General features: G+C 32.9%; 1 protein-coding gene across 4 annotated transcripts in view; it reads right to left on the bottom strand.

Annotated features, from left to right (window-relative positions):
• Positions 1-27,968, bottom strand: part of RPTOR (regulatory associated protein of MTOR complex 1) — a 500,255-nt gene that overhangs the window by 407,299 nt on the left and 64,988 nt on the right. For 3 of the 4 annotated variants that reach the window (XM_074260362.1, XM_074260363.1, XM_074260364.1), the window contains exons 2-3: positions 19,393-19,495; positions 2,113-2,195 (exon numbers count right to left, since the gene is read on the bottom strand). In XM_074260362.1, the coding sequence (XP_074116463.1) occupies positions 2,113-2,195; positions 19,393-19,495 (186 nt within the window). The remainder of the gene's footprint in view (positions 1-2,112; positions 2,196-19,392; positions 19,496-27,968) is intronic. The other variant, XM_074260365.1, reaches the window with a different exon arrangement.

Raw genomic sequence — 27,968 nt, 5'->3', positions numbered from 1 at the left:
TAGCAATTTAAAAACCAGTTAGTAAAACCTTTGAGAATCACTCTCTAGAGGGCTTCATAAGGAGATCTAAATTCATGGTTTCAAAAGGTTTTTAAAAGTCCTTCTCAAGGTAAAAATTGGAGTATAGAGGCATATTCTTGACAACTACTAAATCAGATGGAAAGGGAGAATAGAGTGTCTATTAACGTAACTCCTTTAAATGTAACTGTAAATGTTAATATACACTAAAACTATAATAATTTGACGTGTTCATCATTATTTCATTTGTTTATAGACAAAATGAATGGTACTTTTAGACTTAAAATGATTCCCCATTCATGCTTACATTAATCTAGCCTCATTTGAAATTTTATTGCACCCTTAGAAGTTCTTCAAGAAATCACTTTCCATTGATGATGTTTCCTTACTATTTCTAGAGAAATAATTCATTAAAATACTTCTGTTCACTTTACTATTTACACCCCCACATTTCTCACACCAACTGTTAAAAGAATATCATAGTCTAGACAAGTACATTAAACATGATCTTGAATTTCTATACGAGACACACATTTTATACACAAAAAAAAGTACTAAAAAGGGTATGCAAATTGCTTTTGGAAAAATTAAAATCCATTATTACTGATTTAACAAATAACCCAAATGCAAAATACAAGTGATATGTAGATTCTTATCAGTTTTGAGCAACAGCAGAAAAGATGTAAGGGCACTAGAAAAAAGGCCAAATCCATCTATGACAGCACTTTCCTTAACAGTAAATCAAATATAAAAGGAATTTCCTAATATCTAGGACATACTCATAAACTAACTGAAATCTGAAGCAGATAAATTTGTAAACAATATTGTAAAATGTTGTTTACCTATAGATTCACAGGACAAGAAAATACAGAAAACCTTTATCTGTGACATGTAAAAAGCAGAAATGCCTGTCACAAAAGGTACTTAATGGTTGCTTAAATTGATCACTTCACAAACTCTCATTAGAAAGACCTATAACACTAAGTGTAGTGGGAAAACAAACAAATGAAAATGGAATCAGGAAAACAGGCTTATAGTTGGAATTGTTCTTGATTAGCTGTGTGAACTAAAGTGAATCACTTCATTTCTCCAAATCTCAATTTCTTCATTTCAAAATGAGAACTGCTGAAATTCTTTCTAAAGACTAAAATGCTCTGATAATAAGTGTGTGAAGATACTGCTAAATATAATAGTATTTATTTATTTAATTATTATTTAATTTTTTGATTGACTATATTATTATATAAATAGTATTTATACAATAGTATTATATTTAAAAGTTAAAGCTTTGAAATTTTCCACCAAATTTTTAAACCAGCTAATAAGAAAGATGAGAGGAAAGGCTTCTAGTTTCTTATAAAGAATTTTAAAATATATTAAAAAAAAAAAAAAAAGAAAGAAAGAAAATTAAGATAGCTAGGTAGTACAGTAGATAGAACACTAGCCCTGAAGTCAGGAGGACCTGAATTCAAATCTGGACTCAGACACAAAGATAACATGACAAAAATATATTTTATAACATTGACCATAAAAAATTGATCATAAAAAAATTGATAATTGGTAAATGAACCCCTCCAAAACCTTTTCTTCTGAACCAAAGAGAAAGTATTTAAGAGATGTCAACTATACAATATTAGGCATTTCTTCACCTCCTCTCACAAAATTGTTTGGGGGAAAAAAAAAATACTCCAAATAATAATCAAGAGTAATCTGGCTAAGACTACCAAAAAAAAAAAAAAATCAAAGTACCTTCCCTGTGGTAAAAGGCAGCCATGATTTAGGGGAAACACAGAGCACTGCAGCAATGTTTCTTTATGGAAAATTTTAAAAGTTAAAAAGGAAAATACATCAGTATGACAACCAATATACCCAGGGCCAAAAGCAAGTTAAGCCATATGGTTTGTGATTATCAAGACTGAAAAGATATGAGACCCAGTAAGACTCTAGTACTCTCATGAATAGCTGGGGCAAGCACATTTTGCAACAGGCAAAGGAGAGCTGTAATATTCTCATTTAGATTAATATTAATTAGGATTCTAAAATCCACATAATAAAAAATGGAAGAACAAACAAAAAAAAAAAATCCAAGCTTACCCTTGGCTGCCAATTTTCATATTGTTTCTGTAAATTTGCACCAATAGTTTCCAAAGCTTTCTGAGGACCCATTGATAGAGGATCTAAGGGGAAAAAAATAGAAGAAAAGAAGTCATTATATAAATCTTTATATACTAAATTGTTTTCAAAGCCAGTTTTTTAATTACATAATTAATTTCTATACTACTTTTGCACTAGCATAGCCAAATTTTTCATTATATAACTGGCCAGATTTTTAGAGCTAACTAGTGCAAACTAAGTTCAAATATCCAAAATTAGTCTACTCCATAAAATGTATTTTGCAACAGTTTTATTTTAAAAATCATGTTGCGTTGGTAAGAGAAGAGTTTACACACAAAAATCTGACATTTACATCTTATTATATATGTGGTAAGAGACAGACAGACAGACAGACAGAGACATTTTAAAGTTATATTCTTTGGGGCAGCTGGAAAAAAAAATGTTATATTCTCAGACATATATCTCTTCTTTAAAAGCACATTTCGTAAAAGAACACATAAATGTAACTCAATTCCTTCAAGAATAACCTCAAACTCTAAAAAACTGATAAAAACATAACATTTAAACTCATTTAACCAAAAAAAAAAAAAAAAGGGGGTACTTGCAAGAAAATGAACATTTTTTTATTTTTTATCTGTAAACACTATTAAATCTCCATTTTATTTGCTCTAATGATCAAAAAATTTACACTAAAAGTAATTTCATGTGGATATAGCTCTTCTCAACAATGTGACGACATTCACATTCAAAGTTATTTCAATAGATTTGATGTAGAAAATGCCATCCGCATCCAGAGAGAGTACTATAGAGACTGAATATGCCTTGAAACATAGGATTTTCATCTCTTTTTTGTTTGTTTCTTTCTGGCAGTTTTTTCCCTTTTGGCCTGATTTTTCTTGTACAACATGACAAATATCGAAATATGTTTAAAAGAATTGCACCTATTTAACTTATAACATTGCTTGTGGTCTTAGGAAAGAGTGAAGTAAGGGAGAGGAGAAAAATTTGGACACAAAGTCTTATAAAAATGAATGATGAAAACAATTTTTATATGTATTTGGAAAAATAAAATATTTCTGAATTTTTTTAAAAAGAAGAAAAAATGAAAATGGAGATTAAAATACTAAACTTCCTAAAAATAATAATAATTTCATATCCATAATTATAATGTTCTTCAACAAAACTCCATCTACAAAGAACAAAATAGGGTTCTAATGAATCATGGGATGTAGGATACAAAATTATAATTATTTAAAATAAAAAATATTTTCTAATAAAAGTATCTCTGCTTATATAATGTACATGATACAGTGCTACTAAAGTCCCCATCAAGCCATGTTCTTTTATCTAACTTGTCATTCTGCTTCTCAGTCTCCCTAAAATGGCCAAAAAAAAAAAAAAAAAAAAAAAAAAGGTAGCAAAACTTGAGAAGTCATATCTCTTTTTTAAAATAATAGCTTTTTATTTTCAAAATATATGCAAAGATAGTTTTCAACATTCCCCCTTGTAAAACCTTGTGTTCCAAATTTTTCTTCCTGCCTTCCTCCCAAGCTCTCCTCTAGATAGCAAGTAATCCAATAAATGTTAAATCATACAATTTGAAGTCATATTTTTAAAGGGTTTTTTAAAAAATATTCTACTACGATGCTCATGTGCTGAATTTTATTAAATGTCTTGATAACAAATATTTCCTACACTGAATCATTCTTACAGAACCAAAACTGGCCATTCCATATTTTCTTTAAAAAAAAAAAAGTGTGCCACTAAAGCTTTATCACATATAGAATATATACTTCAAAATCCCTTAACATCATTCCCCACTCTTTACCTTAGACTCTGACAATGAGGCAGTCCTCTTCAACAAGGCAAACCATTCTATATCCCCTTTCACTTTTTATCCAACAGACTTCAATCGTTACCTATTTATCTCTAAGATTCAATGCCTCACTATCATACTAGTTCCTTCCTTACAGTCAAACACACTCACTGTCTCCCATCCTAAAAAAAAAAAAAAAAATTCATACCATATCACTTCCCTTTCTAAGCCAAACTCTTAAATTAAAAAAAAAATAATAATAATAATAATAAAACTGTCAAAATTCATTGTTTCACTTCTCTCTATTCTCAACACTTTGCAATCTGGTTTTTCAATTTTATTATAACTAAAACTCTTCTCTTCATAGTTAAATATGATCTCTTAATTTGCCTGATTGTCTTTTCTCAGATCTCATTCTTCTTTGTCAAAAGATGCTGCATTATGTGACACCATTCACTACCCTTTCCTCTTAGATGCTTTATTTTCCCTAGGTCTTTGTGACACTGATTCTACTCCTCTATCTATCCAATTGCTTATTAGGTTCCTTTGCTGTCTCTTAATCTTAAGTGCTCCCTTAAGGGAGCACTTTCCCCCCTGCATTCTTAGCAGCAACCTCATCAGAACGGACAGGTTTAATATTAACTATGCTAGTGACTCAAAGAGCTGTCAGTTAATGTTTACTTATGAAACACCTATTATTTGGCAGGCACTATGATAAACACCATAACTTTGCTGAGACTTGTATATAAAGCCCTAGTCCCTCAAAACAAATAACAGGGGTGAATTCTGAAACCGTGTCTCCTTTGATCTGTAAAGGAAAGGAGATTTGGGGTCTAAACCTCCAGAGAGTCTGGGAGGAGGCACACTTTCCAGACAAGCCTTTTCTAAGGCAAATCAACACCCCCCCCCCCTCGCATTGATCTTTTGGGTAGCCAGATCCCCATTCAGGAAATTCCAAATTCTGAGGAAAAACCTTCAAAGTGATTTCATTCAATTGGGAGATCGTGGTCTGATAATTAGCTCAAACTACCCCCAACCCGCTCATAAAATAGGTTTATGTTAACACATTCTTTGTGAGTTTCCTCATTGAGGGATTTTGTCCACTAAGAGAGAGCTTCTTAGGGAAAAATAAACTTTCCTTTTTTGCCACTGATTTTGGGGTTCGCAAATTCTTTCGCATTTGGGCCTGCATCTCCAAGCACAGGGGATCTCTCCCCTTTCCCACACCACATCAATTTCAAATTGGATGTTCTAGAGACATCTCAAACCCAACATGCCCAAACACTGTCTCCTCTTTTCTTCCCAATTCACAACTCTTCAAAACTTCCTTCTTACTGGTGAAGGTAACCAAATTCTTCCAAATTCCCAGGTTAAATTCCCACTCTCACCCAAATAGCCAATCAATTGCTAAATCTTTTCAAGTCTGCCTCTGCAATCTGAGTCTTCATCTCTATTCACAGAGCTACCAATTTATTTCAATTTTATCCTTTGCTTAATTATCACAAGTGCTTCAAAACTTTCTCCACTCTAATCCACCCCCCAAAACCTGCCAAACCTTAATGGAAGGTATGACTGAATCACTCCCCTACTTTAAAAATTCTAGTTACTTTCTTGTCTCTAAAACCAAACATAAACTCCCATTTAGCTTTAGTTAAAGCCCCGACTCATTCCCTATCTATGCAATCTAGACTAAACTTGCCTTCCGTTTGGACAAAACTCCATTTCCCCTCTCTAGATCTTTGTATTGATCATTCACTGTCTGGAAAGTACACCTTCCCCACTTTCAAGCAAAGAATCCTCTTCCTTTCAAAACACAGTTCACTCATCCCTCTACCAGTGCTTTCTCTTCTAAAATTATCTTGTTATTAAATACTTTGTATTTATTATCTTTATAGTTATATATTTATATTTTGACCTGCCTCACCTATTAAGATGCAAGTTCCTTAAGGGCAGAGTATTTCATTAACTTTATTTGCATCTCTAGCACCTCCAACAGTATCTGTACACAGTAAGTGCTATTTTTATTGATGTTGATTGACAGATAAAAGAAGAGTTGTGGCTCTAACACATGCATATGACATGCAACCAAATAAATGATGACTTTTTCCCTAAGAGTCTCTACATTGGGAAAACCAGTGATGCTGCTACTGTTAAAAAATAATTACTGAACACTTTTGGTAGTTTCTCTCAAAGTTTAATTACTTGGGTTATATAAGAGCATTACAAGCATTATTATTCTCATTCTATACATGAAGAAAATGAGGCTTGGAGAGTTTTAAAATTTTCTCTATAGTTATACAATTATTAAATGTTAGAGACAACATTCCAATCCAGGTTATTTAAGTATCATTTCTTTGAGACCTTTTCTCTTCTAAGTTCCATATCCCCAATTCCTTGAACTAAGTCCTTATGTGGAAGCGTCTACAGATACTCCAATGACAGGCTAAAGATGTGCTCTCCATTTCCCATTAGCTATATTGTTTTTAGACTTCTTTGGCCCACTCTGGCATTAGTCTTCCCAAGGAAACTCATCACTGAGAAATCTCATTATACTCCAAGACAGAAAATCTGCCTGGCCCTCACATCTCATCAGCACTCTCTCCAGAATCTCTATTTTAAAAGGGGATTCAGCACAGTTTTATCCCCATTTCTTACCTTGCTGTGAGGACATCATGCCCCTATGCCAGGCATTTTCCATTACTTTCCCCTCACCTTTCCAGTTTCCTTTGTGTTATTTTCCTCCATTAGACTGCAAGTTCTTAGCCTTTGTTTTCACTTGTATCCTCAGAACTTGGCATAGTACCTGGTATACATTAGGCACTTAATAAATATTTACTGAGTGACTGACTAAAATGATTACATTTTTTCTCAAAAAGCATTTTCTGAACAATGAATTTCATAAATAGGGGAATAACATGGTCAAACCCCTGATTTAGGAAAATTATTTCTTGTCACACAAAGAATTAGAACAGAGAAAAAAAGTCAAGTCAGTAAGAAAGATTTTACAACAGTTCAGTTCAAAAGTGAGGACCTGAACTGAAGTGGTATCAGTGTAGAGAAGAAACAGTTCAAAAAAAGTACATGATGTGTAACCAAAAGTGTTGTACCACAGTTCTCTTCTAATTGTCCTGCCTCAGTTTCCCTTAATTGTTCTGCCTCAATCCCCCTGATTGCAACACCACCCTTCCCTCCTGATCATCAGAACTGATATAATTTAGGGCTGGCTACACTAAGGTTATAAACTGTAAATGTTTAATCCAGATAAGGAGAAACACCTTCTATTTTAGACATCATGACCCCAGACCTTCCCTACTTATCAGAATGTCCGGTACCTCCCCCCATTCTGTCATTGTTCTTCTTGATCCCAACTTATCAGAATGTCCAGTGCTTCCCCCTATCCAGTCAGAACTGGATTGATAGTCCATTGCAGTTCTCCTTGCTCTGACTCTGCCCCTACTTTGGTTTATCCCAGCAGCTTGGAGCCAAGTGGGTATATATATATATATTTCATGGGAACCTCACATTCCCTGCTGGATGCTTTTGAAACAACAGCCCTGGGGGCAACATGCCCCCAGTACAATCTCTCCCTCTCAAATATAAAATATTAAAAACTCTCTAATCTCTATCTTGACTCAGTTATCAAGAACTTGATAACTGACTGTATGGGGGCTGGGAGGCAGGGGCGGGGGAGTGGTGAAAGCAAGAAAACTGAGATTTCTAAGCCTAAGTAACTAGAAGGATGGTGCAAGTACCAACAGAAAAAGAATTACAAAAGAGATAGTTCAGGACAGATGATGATGAATTCAGTTTTACATAAGTTGTTAAATAGTTAGAGTTCAAAATCAGGATTCAAAGAAGAGACTGAAGTTAGAAAAATCTTTAAGAAATCAAAGAGTATTCACAAAGGGTTGAAGTGCCTCAAGTTTGTGCTTTATGGAATCTACCAAAGATAACAGCAGGAAAGCAAAGTTATGCTATCTAAATCCATATCTAAAGCATAGTGGTCAGTTCTGAAAACTAAAATTTGAAAGAATGTTTATAAGCTTAAGAACATCCAGATGAGGTCAATAAGAACAGTGAAGAGGTTAAAGAATGGCCATGTCATGATGATTACTTCAAAAAACTGTAAAGATTTAGAATGGAGAAGACTTAGGGGAAAACATAACAGCTTTCTCCAAGTATTAGAGAAGCTCTCATGTGGAAAAATTGTTCTGCTTGATTTAAATGGTAGAACTAGGAATAACCAGTGGAAGTAGCAAAATGGCAAATTTAGGCCAGATATAAGAAAAAATATTTGAGTATCTAAAAGTGGAATCAGGAGAGAGTGGGCTCCCTGTGTCTCTAAGGGTCTCTAAGCCAAGTGCTTGTCATGTCTATTGTAGAGAAGATTCTTCTCCAAGCAAGGTCAGTCAACCAGCATTTTTTAAGCACCTACTGTGTTCCAGGCACTATGTTAAGCATTGGGCACAATGAAAGACTGAACTACTTACTGCTGATCCTTTACAATTCTAAACACTTGTGATTCTGTGATCTCCTTATCATCCTGATCAGCTTCCTCTGGTTATGCAATAGTTTGTCAAATTCCTAAAATGTGATATCCAGAACTAAACACAATATTTCAAATGTGGTCTGAGCAAGGAAGGACAGTGAGACTTTCATCATTTCCATTATGGAGACTTTGCATATCAATATAGTCTAAGATCATATAGTGTATTTTTCTGTTACTATTTGATTAACTTGTATAGCTTTGAAGGCCCTAGGTATTTTGAGTTCAGTCATTCAACCATATGACAGTTCTACCATTTTGCCTACATCACTCTATCATATTCAGAAGGCTTGTAAATAGGATTGCCTGGAGTAAATGTCAGAAAAATGCTTTTCTGACAGCTATTCTGGACTCATAGTATTCTTATAATCTACCAGTCAAGAAACCTCATCATAAAGAAATGAAAGTCTAGGAGAATATACCTTCTACCCAAGGTATGAGAGGAAATATTTGAACTGCATTATTTCTGCATGTTCAAAGTAAATATCTCTTTCCTTAATAATAAGATAATAAATAGTGTTGATTGTGGTAGTAATGGTGAACATGATCAAGATGATGATGATGATGATGACAATGACGACTGATGATGATGACAAGGACAATGACAATGATGATGGCAATGACAACGAGGAGGAAAAGAATAATATGAACTTAGTCTGGATGACTTACTCTGGATGTTGTCAGAATAGAGCTCTTAATAGGCTAAATGTCCATAAAGTATCTCTGTTACTAGTCTTACCCACAAGAAGAAAGCACTAAATGGCAAAATATAGACATTCATCCAGTAATGACAATAACTCCAGTATTCTTTTTACAATTACTAGAGGCTCTACTAGAGCCAATGTCCTGTGAAGGGAAAGAACAAGGGGAAAACTGGAAAAATTAGATTTTCTCCACTATAAGGAAATTAAATGTAGTAAACTCTAAAATTCAAGAAATTAAAATATCCTTTACTTCTTTTTCAACAGAAAAAAAAAATACATTATTAAGACTGGCATTCCTTAGACAAATTATTGTCTTCAAAAGTATTCTGTCCAAGTCTCAAAAAAAATGTAATGACTAAAATAAAGCTTTCTGTTATATAATGAACCAATTGAATGCATTAAGAAAAATATGAGAAAGGACTGGATTTGGAAAGAATAAAGCTCAATTAAAATATGTGAACATTAAATAAGTAATCCAATTTTTAAAACATGAATCAATCACTCTGCCATCTTTCCAAAATAGAATTGCTACTACCCAAAAATAACAATCAAAGCTGACAATTATAAATAATAATGCTTGCATACCTCATTTAGTCTTTTCAATAATCTGATAAGTATTACATATATTATTATCCCCATTTTATTTATTTAAGAAATATGAAGCTCAGAAATTAGGTAACTTCTTCAATATCCAACAACCAATAATTATCAGAAGCAATATTTAAAACCACTTCTCATCTAACTCAAGAACAGATCTCCTCAACAGTGACAATGGATTTTCAATGAACCCAAAGTTATCTAGTCATAGAATTCAAACTTTAAGTTGAAAGGGGGAATGCTTTGATCAGATAATATTAGTTCTTTTCCAGGGCCTAAATAATGAGAAGGCGCTCAAAGAAGACTTTTTAAAAAAAGATTGTGTTTTTGTTTATGAATCCCAAACTAATTAAATTAAATTTTATACTCTCCTCACCTCCAATTAAATCAATAACTTTGTTACCAAGAATCACTTAAGAGCTCTATTTAAAAAACATATAATAATAATTATAAGCATTCTAGGCAGAAGGTAGAAGATAACAAATTCTGTTTTATTTTTATAGCACCACTAATATTCTAGGTACTGTGTAAGGCATATTACAAATACATTTTCATTTACTCTTTATGATAGCCCTGGAAGATAAATGCTATTATCTACACTTTACAGTGGAGGAAACTGAGGCAGACAAATTAAATGATTTGCCCAGGGTCATATTAAGTGCTTAGGCCAATTTTGAACTCACTTCTTCCTGACTCTAGGCCAGTGTTCTAACCACTGAGACACCTTCTATAAATTATTTACCCTATAATCTTCTCCCAACCACTTTCCTACAAGTTTTGAAGTAAAAAATTAATTTAGCCCTAATTAATTCCCAATTGTCTATTAACATTTTCCCATCAAAATTACTACAGCAATCTTCTACATGTCCTTTATGATGTTCCTTTCTAGATATTTCATCATCCAATCAACCCTACATCTTAATACCCGATTTTCTATTCCCGAAACTATGCTTTCAAGATGGCGTGATTCCTCTAAAATCTAAAACTGGCATATATTTTGTCTTATAGTTCTCTCTCTTCCCACTGAACTTGGCACACTATTACATTCATAGTATCTGATTTCCTCAATAATTGACTAGCCTCTTATTAATCTTAATTCCATTACCTGCTTTTCAAGAGCTATTTTGCTAAACAGTAATGTGATACTGAAGAAGTAATTTAACCTCTCTTTGCATGCACATGACATTCCCACAATCAAAGAACCTGAATTTTAAAATAATCCCCAAGGTACCATCTAATTTCCTGAATATATTATAGATAGCTTCCACAATCCAAGTCCATCCTACCTAAACTTATTTCATATAATTCAAAGACAGCTCCTTGCTTTCCTAATCAAATATCAAATGCTATGGAAAAAAGAGTATTAAAGGAACAAGAAAAAGTCAGTAAGATTTATGACAAATTATAAATCACTGATACCTTTAAAGAAATTATATTCAGTAGGGAAATTGGGATAGGAACCAGACTGCAAGGGCTTTGAACATCTGGCAAGGAAGTGAAAAACCACAAAATACTGTTCTAGAAATTGTGATGATCATAGAAAAAAATAGAATAGTAGCTAGATGTAATGGTCCATGTGTCTAGACACAAATACATCGTTCATGTTGACAGAGAAAGTTTCTAATAGACAGGAAAGAGAAATACAGAAGCTCACATTAAAAGCTTCAGAAGAGTAGGTACTATAAATTACCTTTATTTTATATTCCCCACTGTACTTGACAAATAAGTAAGATTCTCAATAAACAGTCATTCTTCTATTATCTCATAAATATCCCTTTAATGAACTGTATGAGAAGGAAAAAAGAGAATCTGCAAAGATTAATTATTGTAAAGAAGGTAATAGGAAACAACAAACCAATAATATTTTGAGATAAAAGAACTTCCAGAGGTCCTCACCAACTTCAGCACTTTTACCTTTTATTATACACCCTATCCATTAAGTGGTTCATAAAAGAAATTTCAGCAAAATTATACTTACCTATGCCTAGCATTCAGCTCATTTATACCACAATTTAAAATAAAGATAATTCTTAAACAAGTCATGGGATATACATTTCTTCCAATGCAACCTTTCAATATTATTGTGCATCATTTAATATCTAGCCATAAAACAAAAACAGTCGTTCCACATCCTCCTCCAAAAATAGACAAGTGTCAAGAGAGAAAGAGAGAAAAGCGGAAAGGGAGAGGTTGAAGATAGAAGGGTAATAATAGTTCCTGACCTACATTTTTATTTGCCACTTTTACACTGACATTTCAAATTCACCATGTAAAAAATTTAACTCATTGAGCCATTTCTTATGGGTCTTGAAAATAAATAAAAGAAAAAAGCATCACTGTTCAATCTAGATAAATTTCATGAGCTATATAAGCCAATTGCTCACTTTGCTATAATACCTGTCTATATATCTATTCTGACCCCAATTTTCAATGCTGTATATGCATTTTATTGAATGAAAGAAAGAAGTAGCTGCTTACAGGTAAAGTCATGAAATATAATATTTCTTTTATGGATTAAGCTGCTACCAAAGGTACAGGTCAAAATAAGAAAAGTCTGAAGAGTTATTTGTATAATCTGATTTATACAGCTGCTCAGTGCTATGCCACTCAAAGTATGACTCTACTATTGTTTTTAGGAATATACCTTGCCCTTTTTTGGTATCACTGTAGAAAATACCTATTTACCTCAGCAAAGCTATGCCTAAAACTGAATTCAAAATCTTTTACTTTAAATCTTCCTTACTTCCTAATTTCCTTAGCACTATCAAAGGTACTACCATCTTCCCAATCCTTCAGGCTCACAAGCTAGGAATGAGCCTTGGTTTTTCACTATCTCTCACTGTCCATATCCAATGTATTTCCAAGGCCTGAAAATTTCACCTTTGCAAATACACACTCTTAAAAACACACCCCTCTCCTCTGATGCTGTCATCACTACGGTGGAAGCTATCATCACCTTATGTCTGGATTAATATTATAGCCTGCCTCAATTATCCTCCCAATCAATTACCAGTGATTTTCTAAGGGCTTACTAAGTCATCCCCTACCTCAACAAATTCCAGTGGCTCCCCATTATTTTTAGAGTAAATAGAAAAATGTTCTATTTGTCATTCAAAGCCTTACATAATATAGTCACCTCCAACTTTTCCAGTCTTATTCCCTGCAACCTACTCTTCAATCCAAAGACACTGCCTTCTTTGTTGTTGTTCAATCTTTCATTTCTGTCCAACTCTGAGACTCTATAGATCATACCATACCAAGCCTTTCTATCCTCTATTTTCTTGAAGTTTATCCAAGTTCATGTTCATTGTTTCCATGACACTATCTAGATCCAACTCATCTTCTGCCATCCCCATTTCTTTTTTGCCTTCCCCAACTCCAGAGTCATTTTTCATGAGTCCCATTTTCTCATTATGTGGTTAAAAAACTTAAGCTTCAGTTTCAGTACTTGAGCTTCCAGTGAATAAACTGAATTAATTTAGGTATCAACTGATTTGATCTCCTTGTTGTCCAAGGGACTCTCAAAAATCTTCTCCAGCAATACAATTCGAAAGTATTGATTCTGTGATGCTCACCTTTCCTTATACTACAACTCTCACAACCATTGTGGTGGTTGTTTGTTCTTCATTACTGAAGAAGACTATGACATCAGAGAAGGGATGCCATGACATACATGTGAATTGGATTTAAGTGAGGAAGAACTGTGCAAAGTTATCAGCCTCACTTTCACAGATATCAGTTTAATTGGAGCAATATTCAATCAGTGATTAGGGTTAGGTAAGAAATGAGACAGAAAATTTATATGTATGTATGTATGTATGTATGTATGTATGTATGAAATCTGGAAGGAGATTTGTGTTTAAGGTATGCTCCTTAAGAAAAAAAGAAAAAGAGAAAGCATGTAAACCCCAAGATACCTTGTGATGTTGAATCACAATTTAAATTGACATTTCTTTGGGCAGAGTACCCACAGGTAAGGGTATGATCCCTTATGTATTCAGAGGGAAGGGAAGGGAAAGGAATAATTTCTTGAAGTACTGACCTGATTTGGTCTCCAAGGTGTCTAAAGTATTCTCAAAAATCTTCTCCATATTTACATGAACTCATGTTAAGCTAAGTGAGTAGAACCAAGAGAACACTGTATGCAGCAACTATATATAATGATCAACTCTGATGGACATGACGCTTTTCAACAAGGAGATGATTCAGGCCAATTCCTATAAACTTGTGATGGAGAGAGCCATCTGCATCCAGAGAAAGAGAGGACTATGGGGACTGAATGTGGAACACAACATAATATCTGCACCTTTTTTATTGTTGTTGTTTGCTTGCTTGTGTTTTTCTCATTTTTTTTCCCTTTTGATTTGATTTTTCTTGTGCATCATGATAAATATAAAAATATATTTAGAAAAATTACACATGTCTATCTTATACTAGATTACTTCTAAGCCTAAAGGAAAGGGCAAGAGGAAGAGTGAAAAATTTGGAACAAAAGGTTTTGCGAGGGTGAATGTTAAAAATTATCTTTGCATGTATTTTGAAAAATAAAAAGTTATTATATATTTTTTAAAATCTTCTCCAGTACTACAATTCACAAGTGTTGACTATGCAGTATTCATCTTTACTTATAATCCAACTCTCACAACCATACACTGCAACTGGAAAAATCATAGTTTTGACCATATAGACTTTTGTTGGCAAGGTGATGTCTCTGCTTCTTAGAATGCTGTTCAGATTTGCCTTAACTTTCAGTTCACAGAGCAAGCATCTTTTAATTTCCCGGCTCCAGTCACCATCTGCAGTGAACTTTGAGCCCAAGAATATAAAATTTGACACTGCTTTCATTTCTTCTTCCTCTATTTGCCAAGAAATGATGGGACCAGTTGCCAAGATCTTTATTTTTTGATGTTAAGCTTCAAGTTAACTTTTACACTCTTCTCTTTCACCCTTATCTTCTTAATTACTCTTTAATTTCTGCCATCAGAGTAATATCATCTGTAAATCTGAAATTATTTATATTTCTCCTGGAAACCTTAATTTTCGCTTTTGATTCAGTCAATCTGACATTTCACATGATGTACTTTGCATATAAGTTAAATAATTAAGATAATAACACAGCTTTGTTGTCTTTCTTTTCCAATATTAAACCAATCGATTGTTCCATGTTCAGTCCTAACTGAGGCTTCTTGGTCCACATCCAGTTTCTTCAGGAGACAAGTAGGTGATCTGGTATTCCCATCTCTTTAAGGACTTGCCACAATTTGTTGTGTGTTCCACAGAGTCAAAAGTGTTAGTGTGGTCAATAAAACAGAAGTAGATCCTTTTTTTCTAAAAATTCATTCAGTTCCCATAATCCAGCAAATATTAGCAATTTGATTCCTCTATCTCTTAGAAAACCAGCCTATTCTTCTTGCAATTCTTCTTTCCCATACTGCTAAAGCCTAACTTGCAGAACTTTACTTTTTTACCTTGCTGGCATGTGAAATAAGTGCAATTGTTTTGCAATATGAATACTCCTTGGCATTTCTCTTCTTTAGGATTGGGACATAATCTAATATTTTTTCAAACTGATGGCCACTGTTAAGTTTTCCAAATTTGAGTGCAAACTTTAACAACAAATCTTTTAGGATTTTAAATAGTTCAGATGGAATTCCATCATCTCAACTAAACTTATTTTTAGCAATTTTTCCTAAGGTCCATTTGACTACATTCTCTAGGATGTTTGGCTCTAGCTCAGTAACCACACCACAGTGGTTATTAATGATATTATGATCAATCCTGTTTAGTTCTTTGTGTATTCTTGCCATTTTTTCTTACTCTCTTCTGCTTCTTATAAGTCTATAAAATGTTTGTCTTTTATCATAACCATCTTTACACAAAACATCCATTTTATATATCTAATTTTTATAAAATGATCTCTTGTCTTTCTTATTTTATTGTTTTCTTCTATTTCTTTGCACTGCTTTTTAAAGAAAATCTTATCTCTCCTTGCTATTCTCTGGAATTCTGCATTCAGCTAAGATATATCTTTCCCTTTCTATTTCCTTCTTTCCCTAGCTATTTGTAAAGCCTCATCAAACAGTCATTTTGCTTTCCTGTTCTACGTTTTCTTTGAAATGTCTGCCTCTTTGCTATTTTCATAGATGACACTCTATCTCTAGACTTTGGATATTTTCTCTGCCTAGAATGCTCTCCCTCAGAATCTTTAACTATTTCCTCCAATTCTCAACTAAAATCTCATCTTCTACAAAAAGCTTTTCCCAACCTTTCTTAATTAGTTCCCTTCTCTTTGTTAAGTATTTCCTCTTTATCTTGTTTGCTTGCTATCTCCCCCATTAGACAATACATTCTTGAAGAATGCTGTCTCTTTATATGTCCCCAACATTGAGCACAGTGCCTGGTACACAGAGCAGATACTTAATAAATGTTTATCAACTGTGTCATGCAAAAATGATATATAAATATTGCTGATGGAAATAATACCTTCTATTTTCCCTCCTCATTCTGACTAAAGAAATTATAAGTGAATCATTCAAATTGCTACCAAGTAGACAATATTTCACTTGTAAAATAAAGTTTCAAGCAAATTTCATTCAACTAGGCAGCAATTTATTGTGGATATTCAACCCTAATTTAATAATACCACTTAGTAATTTTGGTTTAAAAAGGCATGTTTATTTTTCTACACACAAACAGAAGATAGATGCAGAGTATCTAACTTATTTGGTACTGATAAAATGCTGAAGTAAACCAAGTTCAAAACCAACTTAGAATCTTAACTATCAGCTTTTCATAAAGTAAGATTTGTTGATGAGCCCGAAAAAAAATTTTGATAAAAAATATAAATTTTGAAAAAAAATAAAATTTTGAAAAAAAATATAATGGTATAATAAATATTAATGCTCATATTATATAAAAAGAAAAACCAGAAAAGAATTAGAAAATTAGAACAGATTTATCTTTCACAGCATGGCAAGGAGGAAAAATTCTTAAATAAGGGATAATAAAGGTTATCTTTGTAACAGATCATGTAGACAAGCAAAACAAATCAGTCATGACCAGTTTGTCTCATTCTGTATCTTGGTTCCACCACTGCTCTATCAAGAGAAGAAAAGTACTTTTCATCAGCAATTCTTAAGAAATGAGGTTGGTCACTACATTGATAATAAGATTTGATAAATTGCTTAAAGTTATCCACTTTTTTCAATGTTGATGTACAATTATTCTCTGGATTATGCTTGCTTCACTCTGGCTCACTCATTACAAATATTCTCAGGTTTTTCTGAAACTGTCCCTTTCAAATCTTTTGAATCAAAGATTTCATTATTAAGCAAATTGGTCAGTGACAAAAAGAAAGGACCCATATACACTAAAATATTTTAAAGTATTTTTCATAACAACAAAGGAATGTCATATGCCTCCCATCAGTGATATGTCTGAACAAATTATGAACAAATTTTAATATGATACTACTCTGTTGTAAGAAGAAATAATGAGTACATACATGATGAAATATGCTTACCACCTACTAAGAGACAGATGATGGACTAAAAATACAAAATGAGACATTATCTTTCAGGGGTAATGTGAAGATTTGTTCTGCTTGACTATGCATGTTTATTAAAAGGGAGGTTTATTTTGTTTGTATGTATGCATGGTTTAATTTTGAGGGGGGAGAAGAGGAAATGGAAGGGGAGAGATAATGTGAAAATAGTCATGAAAAGGACAAAAGTATCAATGAACTAGTAAAAAAAAAAAAAGAAAAGAAAAGAAAGGACAAAATATTAAAAAAAAAAAAAAGAGTTCAAACAAACACCAAGTAGGACAGCTTTGAAATCAGTTTGTGGAATTTATTATATACTTTAAAAGAAAAAAATTAGGGTGAGTGGGAAAGCAAAGGGCCAGAGCAGAGTAAAGGGCTACTATATCATATACAATCCTCTTTTTCTGTTTTGTTTTTGTTTTTTTTGTATATGGAAATTCTTTGGTCTTGTCAAGTAAAGACTATAAGTCGGCAAATCAATAAACATTTATTAAGTGTTAGGCATTCTGCTAAGTATTGATATTTGGCACAAATATCAAAGGAAAAAAAAATATATATATATATATATATATAAAATGGATATAGAGAAGCACCGAAAAACTCACAACTACTGCAAGATGAAGTAAGCAAAAACAGGAAAACATAACAATATAAATGGAAACAACAAAGCAACTGAAATTGAATGTTGTGAAATTGGAATGACCAGGTTGGAACCAAAGAAGAAATATGAAGATACATCTCTCTTCCATCTTTGCAGAGATGGGGACCAATTATGAATATGAAACATTGTATATGATGTCATGCTTAACTGATATATGCTAATTTATTTTGGTGAACTTTTTTCTCTTGTTTTCTATTACATGTGATAGATCTTTTGGTAAAGGCGATAGTTGGTATACCATGAAATAGTGTTATAAAAACAAATCAATAAATTTAAATATGTATATTATATATGTATGTGTGTGTTGTTGTGTGTATATATATATATATATAACTGAGAAATATTAAAATAGTAACAATATCTTCCCTACTGTGGATGGTATAAATGAAAATCAGAACTACAGATTATTGTTCTAGCCCAATCCTTATTCTATTGATCTTAGTGAAGTTTATGTTAGGCATAGGTAAAAGATATTATCAATTATATCCATTGACCAGTGCTAGAGCCTGAATTGATGCTCAATTAATCAATATGTATTTATTGAGGACTAACTATATGAAATTTGCCAGACTAAGATCTAAGAATACAAAGACAAAAATGAAATAATCCCTGCAGACAAGGGACATTTTAATGGCAAGAATATTTCAAATGTCTCTTTTGAAAGAAGTTCATCTTTTTTTAATTGCTGATTTCTTGCAAATGAAGAATAATTCTAGGTTTTTCAGTTGTCTTTCTTCATATCAAAAGTCTTCCTGACAACTTGAAAAATCTGTTATTTTTTACCGAAATGGTGACATTTAGTTGGAATTTGAGATCTGGAATTTTTTTTTATCAGCAATTCTATCAATCAGGACTTTGTTATCTATACTCTAGAAACACATACAGACATATAGATGAAAACAGAGTTACTTTGTTTTTGTCCCTGTTTCCCTAAGCCTAACACCATGTACAGAAAATTGAACAAAAAAACTTTGAAATATTTGTTCATATATACATGTATATGTGTATGCATACAAACATACATAATCAATACATACTAATATATTTACATATCAAATACTAAATACATGTGTGAATGTGTATAATATATAAGTGTATATCTACATCATATATAAACACACACACAAACATTTCCAAAAGTCTTTTAAAACCATACATGACTAAAAGAAACAAAGTAAAATATTTAGTTTGTATATATAAACACACACACGCTCACACACACACACACATACAGCTTTTATAAAAGTAATTTTTATGACTTGCATATAACATAGATAGGATGATCTCACATTGATTTTAAGGATGGGGCCAAGGAACTTACAACCAAGTGTTCATCCTTGAAGTCCTTCAGATGGCCTCTTCATGACAGGTGATAAGAAAATTCACACTTACCAATCCAGCACTCTAAACGGGCACAGGGAGTTGTCTTCACCACATCCGGAGGATCCACACCTACATTTAGGCACAAAACTAAGGCAACGCTAACCGTCTTCATCTGGGAACACAACAGAGAAACCAAAAAGAAAAATATTTTCATGTGGACACTGATATCATCTGTTTTCTATAATCAGAGGACACTGCTCTGCCTTCACATTTTAGCAAGACTCTTCTAATCATCTCAAAAAATCTTTAAGTGCCTACCATATGTACCTAGGTTTGGGGCTAAAAAGAAATGACATTGTTCCAGTCAAAGAGTTTATAGTCTACTCCATGGAATACAATTTGCCCTCAGGTAAGCATAACACAAGATAAAATATGATAAAAGCAAAGAAATGGACAAGACAAAGCACTCAGGGAATCTAAAATAAAATACTTTTAACAAGAGAGGATCAAAGCTTCATAAGATTGTTAGTTATTGTTTCTACTGTTTTTAATTACAGTAATTCCATGAGGAAGTATAGGAAGTCCCTAAAATATAGAAAATATAAACTAATTCTGTTCCAAATGTTCACTTGTAAGGTTTTTTCCCTAAGATGATATGGTAATTAAGTTCTCAGATTAGTCCATAAAAACTCATTTAAATCATAACACAAAAATGCTATATAAATGTATATTTGAAAATAATATTGTTAGAAACACAGAAACACATCATAGTGTACAATCTTTTAGTCCTGTAATTTCTGGAAATAATGGGAAAGTATCAGGAAAAATTGTTTAACTGATATATTTCCGGTTATTCCTGTATTATCTCAAGTAGCAATCTCCCAATAAGACTGCCAAAACATGTTAAGTGGAAAAAAAATCACAGAATTAACATTTCTAGCCTATTTCTTTGCAATTATTTATATTTTCGTTGGGATTAAGGTTAGCAAGAATGGAGAGGTTTAAAAGAATAAGTTTCTTCACCAATTTTTTGAGATCATGTCACCTACTGCCTTCTAGCCATCCCTCCCAAATCTGTTTTGTTTTCATTTGCACCTGCAGTGTACACAACACCCCTATAAGAACCCACATTGGCCTTGGTTTTCCCAAGGGAACTCTTTGGAATGAGACAGGTCTAAGAAAAGAGAAATATTCTTCTATCTGTCCCATAAATATATATATGTGCAAACCTACCTAATGTATTTTTGAGTTCCACATTTTCCAGGCTCTATAGAATTCTCACTAGCTCCACAATCCCTCCCCTTCTCACCAAAAAAGCATGATCACAATCAGGATAATTAACATTACATAAAGCTTATAGGTTAGCCAAGAGCTTCACATATATTAATATATTTAGTCTGTACAAAAACCCTGTGATGGAGATGGTACTATTATCCCCATATTTTAGATGAGGAACTCAAAGTTTAGAGAAGTGGTATAGTTAGTCTGAGGAAGATTTAAATTCTGTTCTTCCTGACTACAGATCCAACATTTTATCTAAATGCTTCATTCCTGTGGTCTGCTGTTTTGTGATCCAATGACAAAGTAACTCAATAATTTTGTTACCTATCAAAGTACTTTACCTTCTGAGAGGAGAGAATACCAATATGTGAATAAGAGTGAAGATTATGTTGAGAAGGAAGAGAAATTTTGGTTTTTCTCAATTTCCTTTAACAAAACACAAATACCTCTTAGTGGAAGTATTTTGAGATACAAAGCAGCCACATAAGTAGGCAACATATAGAGAACATAATAGTCCCTTGGAAATTCAAAGATAATATTTACATTTGTTACTTCCTTTCAAGTTTTCAGGTCCCAAGATGAAATACTTTGGATATTAAAATACTAAACCTGATACTGTGACCTCACAGTACTAAAGATAAGTAGTATAAGTATGCTCAATAACTCTGTACCAACAGTCCAGAGAGGCAAGAGGCAGAAAATTAAAAGAGAAAAGGAGACTCAAAAAGGGACACCAAAGTAATGCTTCCATTTCCCCAAAATATAGTCAGTAGCAAATACCTTCAAATCTCCAGGCTTTATATTACTAAACTGGGTGCCATTTAAATGATCTTCTGAAGTTCAACCTCACAGATAAACAACCTCACAGAATTAAGAATGAGAGTTAGGAGATCAATCAGTTTGGAAGTCAATGAGTAGGGCATGACCACTCCTTCAAATGGAGGTTTCACAGAAGACTTCACTTAAAGAATAGAGGTGCTACCATTATGGGAAATAAAGGTGTAAAAGTAGCTGGAAGAACAGATGCTGAGATGGATTAGAAGTATTGTCATTTTTATTCTCTTGGTGTGGCCTAACCAAAAGCACTAAATAACTATCCAGTTATTAGGAAATGCACTGTTCACCTTCTCACAAAGGACAAGAAAGACTAAGAATAATGAAGACATATTTTTGGACATGCCCAAAGTGGGAATCTGTTTTGTTTTTCTATGGATATTATTAAGACAGTTTTTTTTCCCCCTTCCTTTTTTTCCCCAATGGGTGGATATGGGAAGAAAAGAGAGATTCTTGATAAATGGAAAAAATAGTTTTAAAATTTGAATCCTTACTTCAAGTATAAAGGGCTGAAACTCTGAGTTGATGCACTTGGGTCAGACAACAGAGCACTTAAGGCTAATTACTGATTGAACAATACTCTATTAGCATATGCTTGGAAAATGGTCCTTCCCACTATTCTGTGCTAGTTCACTCCTTTGGTGTATACAGATAATTGTGGGAGGGTTTAGGGGGTAGAGTAAGACAAGGTAGAGCTACTTTGGCATTAGATGAGGAGAAGGAAGGTAGTGGAGATCCTGTGTCCATTCCCTTCACTTCTACCCTTAAAGGACCAAGGACTTTTGCTTATCCTAACTCTGGCTGATTCTAAGGTATCCAAGGTGCTAACTCGGTCTTCACATTTATGAATGATAATTTTTATTCCATTGTGATTATTAAAGGGTATGTTTAGTTATTTTACTTTTTTATATTTGTTTGTAAGTTTGTTTTACCCTAGCACAGTTAATTTTCATAAAGGTACCACACAAAACTGAGAAATAGCTATATTGCTTTCTATTCTTATTCAGTAATGATCAATAATCCAGCAAATCTAACTTCAAAAATTCGATTCATATCCTTAACTTTCCTTATTTTTTTTTAAGATAAAATATATTAGATTTGAAGAATACATAGATCCCTCCCTATGTCATTGTTCAGTTATTTCCATCGTGTCAAACTCTTTGTGACCCCATATGGTTTGTTTGGGGTTTTTTTGGCAAAAGTACTAGAATGGTTTACCACTTCCTTCTCCAGCTTATTTTACAGATGAAGTAATTGAGGTGAACAGAGTTAAGTGACTTGCCCAGTATCAAACAACTAGTAAATGCCTGAGGCCAGATTTGAACTCAGAAAGATGACTCTTCCTGACCCCAGGCAAGACACTTTGTCCATTGTTCCATCTAGCTGCCAACTATTATAATTTTTGCTAACTCTCCCACTAAATATTTTCTCCTTTAAGTACCATAAATGCAAGCAATTTATGAGATATTATTAGATGATTCTATTATCTATAATACCTTTAAGCATAATGTAGTTACTCTGCTGCATTTTTCCCTTAATCATGCCAGTTCTTACTCTTGCTTTGAAACCATGATTGTTACAAACTGGGAGTTAAGGAGATGTCCAGCTTAGAGCCAGGAAGTCTGAAACTTAAGAGTTACAAACAATGCCAATTAGGTATCTGAAATAGGACATCTGGAGTCTTATTTTCTGGAATGTCAGATCTCCTTAGCCCTAAATTATCTCAATTCTAATTGGCATAAAAGGAGGGTTGCAACCAGGGAAATTGAGGGAAAATAATTCAGGGAAACTAAGGCAGAACAGTTTAGTAAAACTGAGTCAGGACAATTAGAGAAACTGAGTCAGGACAATAAAAGGGAACTATGGCATAACACTACTTAACTGTGTTCCTCTATTACTCTTTATGACACTGAGATTCCAAAGAAACCCTTGTCTCTTCTCTCCTTTTTAAAATGTAAGACTTCATAATTTAGCCCTTCCCCAAAATTCAAAGACATTTAACTTTAAAGTTATATTAAAGCCAATGGAAGCAGCTCAGCCCAACTTAGGAAAACAAATATACATCCTGCTTTGTGCTAGAAAGACATAGGAAAAGTATGATACAAATATCTGACATTATCTTAAAGCCTATCAATGATTATGTGCTAAAATGAATGTGAGTAACCAAGCCAAATTTTTTTAAAGCCATTCCTTAGTTGATAAATAGTCAAAGGATAAAAATATTTTACAGAAGAAATCAAAGCTATCAATAGCTTTACCAAAAAAATTCTTAAAATAACTACTGATCATGAAATGCAAATTAAAACAACTCTAAAATAACCACTTTACAATTATCAGATTGCCAAACCTGATAAAAAAGGAAAATGACAAATCTGGGAAGGGAAGGAAGGTAAATAGAAAAACACACTGTTGGTAGCTGTGAACTGGTCTAACCATTCTGGAGAACAATCAGGAACAATGCCCAAAGGGCAAAAAAACTATGCACACTCTTTAACCAACTACTAATTCTATACCCACTACATCCACTACTAATTCCATATGCCAAAGACATAAAAGAAACAGGGAAAGTACCTATATGTACAAAAATATTTATAATACCTCTTTTTATGGTGCAAAGAATTGGAAATTGCAAGAACATCCATCAATTGGTATATGGTTGAACAAGTTATGGTATAATGTTGTGACAAAATACTATTGTGCTATAAGAAATAACAAGTAGGATGGTTTTAGAAAAACCTGGAAAACTTATATGAATTGATAAAAGGTAAAGTTAGCTAAAACAGGAAGATACTTTATACAGTAAGAGCAATATTGTAATAAAAATCAATTGTGAAAAACATAGCTATTTGGGTTAAGGCAATGATCTAAAGAACTAAAGGGCACATGATGAAAAATATCATCTGTCTCCAGAGAGAAAAGTGATGAACTCTGAATAGAGATTGAAGCATACTTTGTTCACTTTTGTTAATTTTCTTGCATCTTTTTTTTTTCAATTATTGCACATGTATAATATCATATTGCTTGCCTTTGCAATGGCCAAGGGAAAGAACAAAAAAAGAAGAGAATTTGGAACTCTAATTTTTTAAAAATGAATCTTAAATAAATAAAAAGAGTGGAGAGGAAGATAAAATAAAATGAACGTAACCTAAAACTTGGTCTCTAGGTCAATTCCAAAGTTGGGCAATGATAATAAACAGTAAATAATTTAAACCAAACTAGTTCATTAATAGTTCTAACCCAAAAAAGGTCATTATGATAAGGAAAGATATATAAATTGATGTGTGGATTTTACAAATCAGTTCATAATTATAAACTTCAATCTCTGTATAATGAGAGAGTTAAATTATGTAATTTCTAAGATCCCTTCCAATTCTTATATTCTGTTAATCTATGATTCAAAATTTGCTATTCTCAAGCTAGATGGTAAATCCCTTGAAAGACTAGTGTTGTATGGCTTCTGTAAACCAGTTCTCAAAATGGCTTAAACAATAAAAGATAAAGAGGGGGAAAAAAATGACTAGTTAAAAGATTATTTATGTTTATCTCTACCTAATCAACAGCAATAAGGTTATCTCTATCTGAATGAAGCCAAATAAATTCACTCCAGATTTCTTTACCATTATCTTACATTTATTTGGTAAGAACAATACATTGCTTTAAAAGTAATCATTTGGCACAATAAAAACTCCCAATTTTTTTAGTGAAATTAAAATTAAATCAATTCCAAGTTTCTATTATCATGACATTATCTAAGATCTAAGCTTTGCTCATCAAAAGTGCTTAATAAATGTTTCTTTAATAAATGAACAAATGATTCAGCCCCTAAGAAATGACATCAATTTGCAGTCAACTGCCTTCTTTTACTCAGAACTTGATGCAATGATATTGTATAACTTTTTCCTCCCATGTTACTACTAAGTTTTCTCCTCTAAATATCTGAACTCTAGAAGGAAACTAAAAACAATATTGTGGCTTACCTATTTATGTCCAAAGTATTCAGTATTCCCTTGCTTGTCTGAAGCAAAGCCACCCTATTCCTCAACATCCCCAGGAGTATTCATTAAGATTCAGAGCAGAAGGCAAAAAACTTTCAGCAGCACAATCATCATACAAATGTATAATTTATTAAGTAAGCCAGTAACTAGAATATACAGCACAACATAATGGAGGAAAGAAAAATCTCAGTTATTGAAAAAAGATAAAAATTTAGTTTGCTCTCCAATACCATCTCAAATTCATCATCAAAAATTAGTAAAAATCTTAACAAATTTGTATATCAACCTGTATTTTTGCTCTTGAAAGCTTATAATTTGGGATGTTGTAAAACTTAGTTATCACCATCAGAAACTCTGCTCTATTAAGTCAGGTTTCTAATACTTAAAGGAAATATTATACTTTCTCAACAGCCTCCTGATTTCAATTCATATATGTAAACAAGAAGAGCTGTAAATGCTGTCAAATATTCAAATGGATCTGTAATCCCAAAGATTTGGAAGTTTCCTCCATTGATGAAAATTAAGACTACCCCCACCCCCGCCCCGTGCCCTATATATATATGTCTTCCATGATTTCACCACAGAGATAAACATACTGGAGCTCTTCCTCATCTGAAGAGGATTAACAATGGTATACTTTTATTTTCCATTATCTGTCATGCCTTCCCTTTATTATGTGATCAATTCATGCTCTCTTCCTACTATAAGATTCCTTCATGACAATTTTACTCCTATTGTTCCTTGATATTCCCTATTGGAACAGCAAACACACCAGCCTAAATATACCATGCTTCCTTCCTTAGTCCTCAGGGATACTCAGCCCATCAGTGCCTAAAGGCAATGTAGTACACACCTCTCCTTTTGTTCAATTCTGAGGCTAGCTCACTGTTTTAACTGTGTTGTTTGTCCCCAAAAGATATATGTTGGGCACGAGCTATAGGTTGTCCATCTAAATACACACTGTAACATAGTATAATATCACATATCAGTAGAGACATTTAATATCCAATTGGTCTTTTTTTATGTGGATAATCAGGCCATTATCCTCTGAGTGATTAACCTTTAAAGAGATTACAATATTCTGAGGTTTAATTTAAGTTGTATAATATCATTCACATATAGTCAACCATCAAGAATTTTTCTTCAGCTGGAAGAAACTCCATCAGTGGCAAACTCCTTTAGGAAGTGCATATCTTTTATGTTTTATGCCTCATTTGATGTATATGATCAGAGGATAAATGAAGAGTTATCTCTTCTGTTTTATCTTTCAAGACATCTTAAGTGACTTTTGATATATACCTGGACAAAGATGCTTAAAGGCCACATTTTTTCCTAAGATTGATTTTTTTCACAATTAACATTTTATATTTCTCTATATATTACAGTCAACTGTGAAATAGCAATGACATGATCCATTTTTGAATTAGCTTTTATAAAAACCTGATTGTGCCCATGACAAATGTGAGAAATACAGAGGAACAAGAAAAATAATACAAAACAAAATACAGGAAAACAAAATTTAAAAAAAAAAAAAAACCCACATAATTTGGAAATAAGTATATTCCTTGATTATAGTCACATAAAATGTGTATATAAATATATTCTGGCTAATTATTAAGAGCAAGTTTCTTTTAAATATGGTACTCAAAATTTACAAAGCTCTTTTTTTTCAGATACACTGTGAAATGAAGAGTATAAATACTATAACCTCCACTTTATAGATAAGGAAAGTTGTAATGTCCAGGCTAAGCTTTCTAGAGGTACTCCAAATGGGCCTTGATCTAAGAAGGATAGTCACTAGGAGGATGGTCAGGATTAGTCTAAAGTCTTTATTGTCTCCTTCACCGTCTGTTCACTCTGACTAACTGACTATGTCCCCAGGTCTCTCAGCCCTTAAATATCCTATTACAATTACATCATTACAGCTATACTAAATATGTGTGAACTAGAGAACCATTACATCACCATACTAAGTACTAAGTATGTGTAAACTAGAGAACCATTATTTCATCAATTCCACTGAGTTAACACCTTATTGTAAGTATCCTTGTTTCAAATATACCTCTCCAGAGTTCCTGCCCTTTACAGAAAATGAAGGTCAGAGGAAATGCAATTTGTACAAAGTCAGGCAATTATAGCTGGCAGTCAGGATTCAAACTTGCTAAGTAAGAGTCAAAGAAATCAGTACTAAATAAAGGGAGAAAAGGTCAAGTCAAGAAATCCAGAAAAAACAAAAAAAACAAAAAAAAACAAAAAACAAAAAAAAACAGGTAAAGATGCCCTTTTTTTTTTCCTGAGGCATTGGCGTTAATTAACTTGCCCAGGGTCACACAGTTATGAAGTATTAAGTGTCGGAGGCCAAATTTGAACTCAGGTCCTCCTTCAGGGCTGGTGCTCTATCCAGTATACCACCTAGACACTCCTGCCTATTTTTTCAATCTAACTTAGAAGTTCTCTCCCAACTCCAATTTTATTTTATTTTTTTTGGAGAGGCAATTGCGGTTAAGTGACTTGCCCAGGGTCACATGCTATTAA

The sequence above is a fragment of the Sminthopsis crassicaudata genome, chromosome 4 (assembly GCF_048593235.1).
Source record: "Sminthopsis crassicaudata isolate SCR6 chromosome 4, ASM4859323v1, whole genome shotgun sequence".
NCBI lineage: Eukaryota > Metazoa > Chordata > Mammalia > Dasyuromorphia > Dasyuridae > Sminthopsis > Sminthopsis crassicaudata.
This window is presented reverse-complemented; position numbering and strand designations above follow the sequence as displayed.